At 45.8% G+C, this 9731-nt stretch overlaps 1 protein-coding gene across 1 annotated transcript in view; it reads left to right on the plus strand.

Moving 5' to 3' along the window:
* Positions 1-251: 251 nt before the first annotated feature.
* The window catches only part of LOC108415686 (rap guanine nucleotide exchange factor 5-like), an 87312-nt gene continuing 77832 nt past the window's right edge, over positions 252-9731 (plus strand). The window contains exons 1-3 of the mRNA XM_037537346.1: positions 252-697; positions 7267-7332; positions 8650-8756. Of these exons, the coding sequence (XP_037393243.1) occupies positions 515-697; positions 7267-7332; positions 8650-8756 (356 nt within the window). The 5' untranslated portion in view covers positions 252-514. The remainder of the gene's footprint in view (positions 698-7266; positions 7333-8649; positions 8757-9731) is intronic.

Here is a 9731-nt window from a genome sequence, read left to right on the forward strand (position 1 = left end):
GAAGTTCAGAAACTGCGTTAGGGTTAGTTTTTAAAAAGCGTGTTTTATACTGTTCAAAAACACTTTTTAACAAAAATGTCAGTTTTTATGCACATCAGGGTCACATGGCTTGCAGCGTGAACGCTAACGAATCGTTGAATCATCCGTGAACGATAAAGAATCACTGAATCGGATCCTCGAACCGAGCACATGTGACGTGCGTGGTCACGTGACGTTACCTTTCTAAGCAACGTGGCCACTCCTTTATTTACTCACGTGCGGGTCATTCAGTCGTTTCAAACAGCTTTGTTAGTATTTGGAAGTAGTTCACAGCTGGACACTGAAGTCTGGACTCGTTTGAAGTGTGTTGCTGGACGGTCGCTGGGCAGGTGAGGCAGGTGAGGCAGGTGAGGGAGGCGGAAGAGGCTTGAGTCAAACAAAGGAGGCAGGCAGGGAGCGGGGTCGTGTTTGGCGTCTGTGGATGGACCCAATGGATTAGAGGTGAGGTGAGCACCTCAGTCTGGGCAGGGTGGGCATGACGATGGTGGAAGAGAGTCCATCCTCCTCGGGGTCCTCGGGGAAGAGCGGTTTGCTGAGCTGGCGCTGGAGCTGGAATCCAGTAAGAGCAGTAAGAGAAGATGAAGATGGGCAGGCCGGACTGGACTCACCTGTCCTCCACAGGCTCGGCTCGCCGCTGAAAAAGAAGAGCTTTGAAGCGGTGAGTGTGGTCATTTTTTTTTCGAATTTTCCGTTCCACCTTAAATGGTGCAGCTGTTATAATGTTATAGTGTAGCTGCTGCACCGTTTAAGGTGGAACGGAAAGTTCCAATAAGAAACGAATTTCAGCCGTTTTCTCACATGCTCGGCTGTTGGTCTTTGCTGACTGACCGCTGACTACATTTAACCCCAGTAAGTCGTGGTCTTTAATTAATGACTGGTGCGAGCGTGTAGGAACAGTGTCCGTGTTTAGAGAGTTTGACTGACTGACTGCCTGCCTGTCTGACTGACTCCATGACCGACTGACTGACTGCCTGCCTGTCTTACTGACTCCATGACTGACTGACTGCCTGCCTGACTTGACTGACTGACTGACTGCCTGACTTGACTGACTGACTCCCTGACTGACTGACTGACTGACTGCCTGGCTGACTGACTGACTGACTGCCTGACTCCATGACTGCCTGCCTGACTGACTTGACAGGCAGACTGACTTGACTGACAGACTGCCTGACTGACTGACAGACTGGCTTGACTGACTGACAGACTGCCTGCCTGACTGACTTGACAGGCAGACTGCCTGACTGACTTGACTGACAGACTGCCTGACTGACTGACTGATTGACTGCCTGCCTGTCTTACTGACTCCATGACTGACTTGACTGACTGACTGACTGACTGACAGACTGCCTGTCTGACTGACTGACTGGCTTGAAGGACTGACTGACTCCTCCGAGCGGCCCAGTCATTCCTCTGATCCGCTCAGTGAGTCACGGACCGGTTTGGTGAGGTTGCAGGTTGAGAGGCGAGGCCGAGACGTGGCCAGGTTGATGTGTTTTGATATGAATTATTCAATGACTCCTAAAAACGATTTAGCATCTGCTAAAAATGATTCAGTAACTATTATGAATTTTTCTGTATGTACTATTAATTCTTTATTATGAATAAGTCACTAACTACAATGAATTATTCAGTGTCTGCTATTAATTATTCAGTATATGCCATGAATTATTAAATATTTGCTGTGAATTATTCATTAACTGCTATCATTTTCTTTCAGTGCTGATGAATTATGAACAATTTACTAAATTATATGAATTTTTCAGTATCTACTTTGAATTTTTCAGTTACTACTATAATGTTCTGTAGTATGAACTATGAATTATTATACATTATTTTCTGACTGCTATGAATTATACAGCAGCTACCATAAACGATATGGCACTTTATTAATAAATTACTTAGTACTTTGCTAAATTTTCTTCGGGATCAATAAAGTCTAAAGCCCATCTATCTATGAATAGATGTATTATAAACTATGTATGGATTATTTAGTACCTACTATGAATTACTAAATATCTACTTATCTACTTCAAATTGTGCAGTATCTGCTGGACATTATTCAGTGTTTAGTACGAATTATTTAGAAAGTACTTTCAATTTTTAAGTACCTACTGTGATCTATTCCAAAGCTTCTATAGACCAGGCAGTGTATCTACTGTTGATTATGGAGTATCTAGGGTTGATTATGGAGTATCTAGGGTTGACTATGGAGTATCTAGGGTTGATTATGGAGTATCTGCTGTTGATTATGGAGTATCTAGGGTTGATTATGGAGTATCTAGGGTTGATTATGGAGTATCTAGGGTTGATTATGGAGTATCTGCTGTTGACTATGGAGTATCTGCTGTTGACTATGGAGTATCTGCTGTTGACTATGGAGGATCTGCTGTTGACTATGGAGGATCTAGGGTTGCTTGATTATGGAGGATCTAGGGTTGCTTGATTATGGAGGATCTAGGGTTGCTTGATTATGGAGGATCTAGGGTTGCTTGATTATGGAGGATCTAGGGTTGCTTGATTATGGAGGATCTAGGGTTGCTTGATTATGGAGGATCTAGGGTTGCTTGATTATGGAGGATCTAGGGTTGCTTGATTATGGAGGATCTAGGGTTGCTTGATTATGGAGGATCTAGGGTTGCTTGATTATGGAGGATCCAGGGTTGCTTGATTATGGAGGATCCAGGGTTGGTTGATTATGGAGGATCTAGGGTTGCTTGATTATGGAGGATCTAGTGTGGGTTGATTATGGAGTATCTAGTGTGGGTTGATTATGGAGGATCTAGGGTTGGTTGATTATGGAGGATCTAGGGTTGGTTGATTATGGAGGATCTAGGGTTGATTATGGAGGATCTAGTGTGGGTTGATTATGGAGGATCTAGTGTGGGTTGATTATGGAGGATCTAGGGTTGATTGATTATGGAGTATCTAGTGTGGGTTGATTATGGAGTATCTAGTGTGGGTTGATTTATGGAGGATCTAGGGTTGGTTGATTATGGAGGATCTAGGGTTGGTTGATTATGGAGGATCTAGTGTCGATTATTGAGGATCTAGTGTCGATTATGGAGTATCTAGTGTGGGTTGATTATGGAGGATCCAGGGTTGGTTGATTATGGAGGATCTAGGGTTGGTTGATTATGGAGGATCCAGGGTTGGTTGATTATGGAGGATCTAGTGTTGATTATGGAGGGTCTAGTGTTTGATTATGGAGTATCTAGTGTGGGTTGATTATGGAGGATCCAGGGTTGGTTGATTATGGAGGATCTAGGGTTGGTTGATTATGGAGGATCCAGGGTTGGTTGATTATGGAGGATCCAGGGTTGGTTGATTATGGAGGATCTAGGGTTGGTTGATTATGGAGGATCCAGGGTTGGTTGATTATGGAGGATCTAGTGTTGATTATGGAGGATCTAGTGTTTGATTATGGAGTATCTAGTGTTGATTATGGAGGATCTAGGGTTGGATGATTATGGAGGATCCAGTGTTGGTTGATTATGGAGGATCCAGGGTTGGTTGATTATGGAGGATCCAGGGTTGGTTGATTATGGAGGATCCAGGGTTGGTTGATTATGGAGGATCTAGTGTTGATTATGGAGGATCTAGGGTTGGTTGATTATGGAGGATCTAGTGTTGATTATGGAGTAATGTATTTGGAGAGTCCTGTGTTTAATGACTGTGGATTATAGTATATGTAACAGTTTTTGAGGTGTATATGCAGTCATATGTAAAAGTTTTGGCAACTTGTGTGTTTTGTCGGTTTATATGTACACAGTGGATATAAAGTCTACACACCCCTGTAAAAATGTGAAAACTGACTCGAGTCATTTTCCCAGCTTTAGTTTGAAGTGGAATTTCACATTAGTGAAAAGTGGAAATCACGTTTGATTGTGAAACTGACAGTAACCTGGTTATCAGACTTCAGTAGCGAGTCTGTCGGCTTCGCGCATCTTTACTCAACAACGTCCACCTAATCGTTCCAGATCTGTCCGAACGCACACAGCCGCCGTCTTCAGGTCACCCCCCAGGTTTTCAGCTGGATCCAGGCGTGAGCTCGGACTGGGTCCTTCCCAGAGGTCGATCTTCTTTTGGTGAAGCTGCTCATTTGTAGATTTGGATGTGTGCTTTGGATCCCTGCTGTGCTGAAGGGTGAAATTCCTCTTCGGCTTTCTAACGGACACCCAGAGGCTTTGTGTCGTAATCGACTGGTATTTGGAGCTCTTCACGATTCCCTTCACTTTGGTGAAAGCCCAAGTCCTGGTTGAAGACCAGCAGCGAAAGGTGCGATGCTGCCACCACCATGCTTCACTGTGGGTACCGTGTTCTGCAAGCATGTCCGATGCCCTAAATTTCAACCGTAATAATAATAATAATAATAATAATAATAATAATAATAATAATAATAATAATGGTATAACATGGTACTTAAGTGCTTTTCAAAAACCCAAAGACAGAATGCAATGTGCAGTTGGGGAACGTAGGTAGAAGATTAGATTTGAAAGTGGGGAGAGAATCAGACCTGCTGGACCTGAGGAGTTTGAGGAGAGGAGCAGATTTTGAGAACGCTCAATCCCTGAAGCTGTGGAGGTTTGATAAAGGAGTAATGAGGAGCCTGAGGAAGAAGATCAGACCGATCAGAGGGAGCGAGGCTGTTAAGAGCTTTGTAAGTGAGGAGCAGGATTTTGGAGAACAGGTGTGATGTGCCCAGGTATGAGTGAGAAGATGGGCAGCAGAGCATCAGAGGACCATCTGGAGCTTGTGAAGAGAAGAGGAGCTAATTCCAGAGAGGGGCGAGTTGCAGTAGTCCTGGAGATGAAGGCGTGAATAAGAGTTTGGGCAGCAGACTGAGAGACGCACAGCCTGATACTGCGCAGGTGGAAGAAAGAAGTTCTCACAGCAGATCTAACGCGAGGACCAAACGAAAGCCTCGGTCTCATCAGGCCGGAACACGTCTCTCCACATGGCTTTGGGGGACTGGACGTGTCTTCATGTCTGGGCTTGGATGTGTTTGTTTGTGAGAAGACTTTTTACCCCGAAGCCCAGACGTGGGAAGAATACGGGACACTGTTGTCACGTGTAGGAGCAGCCAGCACTTGCCAAAAAAATCCTGCACCTCCTTTCAAGCTGCCGTGGGCGTCTTGGCAGCCTCCCTGACCAGTTTTCTCCTCGTCTTCTCATCAGTTTTGGAGGGATGTCCTGGTCTTGGTGTCATTGTTATGCCCCATGTTCTCCACTTGACGGCTGTCTTGTGCGTTTTTGATTTTATGTTTTATTTCTTATATAGTCGTCTCCAGTTCCACCCACTGGTTCTGACTCCCCCAGTCACACAATGCCCCCAGCTCTAGGAGGGTGAAGGTGGACACCGGCTTCATCATAATCGTTAGACCCACCGGTGCAGTGAACGCTGGGGTCCAGAGGACAGGAGCCTCGTTAAGAATCTAGAATATAAATCAAATATTTTTGGTGTTATGTGGAACCCTTTTCAAAAAGGTTCTGTATAGAACCATATATGACCCCTTCTCCATCCGTCTGAAGATCCATTTCACCACACAGAGAACCTTTTACTCATGCAAATGAGTCTTTGAGTGTTCCTAAATAAAACCACCGTCTTTTGACTCTCGGATGATCTGATCTGCTCATCACAGGCTTCTACGCTTCTATCATCCACATCTCACTGCCGTGAAAGCACAGACACCGGGTTCTTCAAAGGTTCTTTAATAAAGACAGCGGTGCCACACTCAAATAAACATCTGCATGGTAAAATGTTCTTCAGATGGGAGTGTGCTGTATATGGTTCTGTATAGGGCATTTATAAAAAGGGTTCTATATAGAACCATATATATCATTCTGAAGAACCATTTCACCAAAAAATGGAAGATGGAACCCTTTTTGGTTCTGTATAGAACCATATACCACTCATTCTTCAGACTGACGGAGAATGTGTTGCGTGTCATTTGAGGGTTCTAACACTGTTATGATGTCAAGCTTGTAATATGTCTTTGGTGCCATATAGAACCATACACAAGACGTTCTCCGTTAGTCAAAAGAACCTTTTCATGATACAGCGCACCCTTTAATCATGCCAAGGGTTCTTTGAGTGTCCATAGTTCTAAATAGAACCACTCTGTTTCCTAAGGAACCACTGAAGAACCATCTTTAAGAGTGATTCAGTTTAGAGGGCGGTCAGTCAGTCACGATCGCTGTTCAGCCGGGAAAGCGGTCACTTTTGGTTCTGTTCCTCACTCAGGGTTCCGTGAATGACTCGAGTTTAATCTTGACTGCATTCTTTCTTCGTATGGCTCTAGATCTCAGGTACTTTGAGCTGTATTATCTAATGCTTTTGTTTTTCTGGTTCTGTGTATAAAAGGTTCTGTACAGGTAAACCTGCCTCTCCAACCTGGTGCACTGATAATGCAGGGAGATTCACTCGAAAGAGGCCCCGGATGTTCTGCTATAGCCCCTGTTAGGATGAAGCGATCTGAACCAAAACATGTGTTCCTGACCCGACCCGGCCCGACCCGGCGTGTGGAATCGATTGCATTATATGCGATGCTGGACGGGAATCTCTGTTTGCTGCCATACACTTGAAGGGGTACGGGGGTCTGCACCCGGAAGTCATAAAGGGAGGCTAAATGTCATGATACCTGCCCGGCGCCTACCCCATCACCCCGACGCAGGGCCGACCCGGCTTGTCCGAAGCTCCGTATGCTGAGGAACTCATTGCGCGCTGTTTGGTCCAGATCGCTTTATCCTAGAGAGAGTTATTACAGAATATTCAGGGCCTCTTTCAAACGAATCTCCCCATGTCGTTTTATTTATTTATTTATTTTATTATTACTTGCCCCCCACCATTCCAGCCCCGACACACACACACACGCGCACACACACACACGCACACACACACAGAACTTAGAAGAGATTAAATAAATAAACAAACAAATAAATAAGGCATAGCTTTATTCACGTGGGACACATGAGAAGCACATCATTCGCGAGTTCAACACAGCCTGAGGTCCGAATGCATCATTAGCGCTCCGAGACTTGTGGCCCCCGCCGCGTGTCTCAGAACGTGCCCTAACTCCCGAGTTGTGCCGGACTGGTAGGCAGATGGTCTGTGATTGGATGAGCGAGGTGTTGACTGAAGGCCGGTTGGGGCTCAGACGGGGGTCATTGTCTGAGCAGACAGAGGGTCATTGTTTACGAGGAGTCTTAACCTCCGTCTCCTCTCGGCAGATTGCATCGGAGGAGCAGCCACCCGAAACCGTGTGCCGTGTGAGCCCAGGAGCCGGCAGAGTGGAGGTAAAGCACACGCTCGCCGTCCTCACAGCCGGAGCGACCGGAAAATCCGGTTCCCCTCAGCACGGCGGTGAAATCAGACCCTCCGTATCGTGATGATCAGCACTTTCTCTCTGACTGACGGCGTTAAACAGTTCCACCTGTCACCTGTGACAACGAGTGGAGTATCACCTTTAAAGGGCCTCATTCTACACACCTGAAAAGGGTTCTCCATGGGTTCCTCAGTAAAGGCAGTGGCCTTCCTGGGGTAATGGTACTGATGCAGGATCAGCTCGTGCTTTTCATATCTAGCACCAAATACAATCCTCTGAGACCTGATCTTAGATCAGCACTCCTACTCTGAGAAGTGGAACCGGTGGTTCTAAATAGAACCATGAGAACCATTTCAAGCTTGAATGGTTCTTTCCATGGTGGAATGGTTCAGATTGATGGAGAATGTGTAGCAGAACCCTTTCTGGTGCCATATAGAATCATATGTAACACATTTTTCACCAATCTGAAGAACCATTTGACCATGCCAAGAACCCTTTAAGGTTCTTTGAGCGTTCCTAAATTAAACCGCCGTCTTTTCTAAAGAACCGTCTTTTTTGAGTGTGTTGGTTGATTGCCTCGATTGATCACAGGTCTCAGACGCTTCTCTCTGAGGTCTGTGATTGGTCAGGATGATCACAGCACACAGTAGAGTAACGCTGATTGGTTAGAAGCTCGTTTGCATATCGGTGCCGTCTGTGACCTCACGATAACGGTTAGGAACCCGCGTATGGTGCAGCCGTGGCCGTAGTCCATATAGCCTCTTGTGCTCGTGGGTGTATTTCAGTTTTTCAGTATCAAAATATGCATAAAATAACAATTTAGTTTATTTGTAAAATCTTCCCTCAGATTAACAGAACCTGTGTTTTCTGATCTCCACATTTCACTATACGCTCACAATTTACTGCTGAAAGTCCAAAAATCTCCGACTCTAAAAGTGATGTTTCCAGAGCAGATCACTGAAGAGACGCCGTCTGTTTATAGTTTAGAGCCCAGATTTGGGGAAAAACGGGTCGACTTTCAGTAGAAAAACAAAGTTCAGCTTCTTTTATTATAAGGGTTTAAAATGACGTCACCGTCTATTAGACTGGAGAGAAGAGCTACAGCCTCACACGACGCCCAGCTTCTGAATGGAGCTTATGGAATATGAACGTTATGGAGAACATGACCGAGTGTGTTCTGGACCCCCCGGTGGTTCCACAGAGTTATAGATGTTCAGTAAGTGGTATCAGAGAGAGCTCTGCAGGTGTTGCTGATGTTCTGGTTAAACGCCCGTTCTCTGTGTTTAAGGCCTGTGTGAGGAACGTGGCGTGTGCTGGACGTGCGCTGAGGAACGCCTTCTTATCCAACGGGCAGGAAAACTGGAAAGCCCACGTCAAACTAGCCAGAATCATCAAGTAAGTCCAGCCACGTTTAAAAAGGACCTGAAGCAGAACCCTCGGAAAGAACCTGCGAGGAACCGGCCATGAGCAGACCTCTGTTATGAAAGGCTCTGATTCCACAGGCAGATCAGCTTATAATGTTCTTACAGTCTCATCGTGAGAACCACTAGATCTGCAGTTAAGGTTCCGTGCGCTCGGGTTGAAGTCATTAACACTCCGCAGGTTCTTTGTACGTGACACGAGCAGGTTTTATAGTAAATGTTTGCAAGCTGATTATTTCACTTATAATTCGTGATATGGAAATTTCAGTGGGTGTGAAGTTTACGTACACTTCCATAAAATTCCTGAGAATGACATCACGACTTTAGAAGCTTCTGATGGGTTAATTGGCATCGTTTGAGTTAATTGGAGGGATGTGTAGCAGTACTGTAATCGTGTGCGAGCAGCGAGGCCAAAGCCCTGACTCGCAGTGTGTCCCAGGGTCACTAGGCTGTCCCGTTCCGAAGGCCGGGAAATGTGTCGGGAACAGCGGGGCTGTCGCACAAACAGAAAATCCGCCATAGGGCAGATTTTGAAGGACTCGCCTTCGTAGCCCGTGTCCTTGGAAGCCCCTGAATTGGGACGCACCAGTTTCACCAGTTCTGTCAGGACTGGGCCGACATTCCAGCAGCTTCTTGCGAGAAGCTTGCGGAAGGCTGCCTGAGGTGTTTGACCTCTGAGCCACTGGGGATGTGCTCAGATAAATAACAGCTGAAATAAATGATTGCGTTTAGTGTTATTCTGACGTTTCACATCCCAGAAAGTGAGGCAGTGATCCGAACGGACCTCAGAGAGGGAATGTGTGCTGGGACTCCACGCCTGAAACTGAGTTGAAATGAGCGAGGCTGAGGTGAACGTAAACTTCTGACGGAGCCGCTCACCAAGATCTAGTGTGCAGGCTGTGTTGCTGTGTGTGTGTGTGTGTATAAAGTGTGCGCTGCTGTTTCGGTG

Source organism: Pygocentrus nattereri, chromosome 3 (genome assembly GCF_015220715.1).
Source record: "Pygocentrus nattereri isolate fPygNat1 chromosome 3, fPygNat1.pri, whole genome shotgun sequence".
NCBI classification, from domain to species: domain Eukaryota; kingdom Metazoa; phylum Chordata; class Actinopteri; order Characiformes; family Serrasalmidae; genus Pygocentrus; species Pygocentrus nattereri.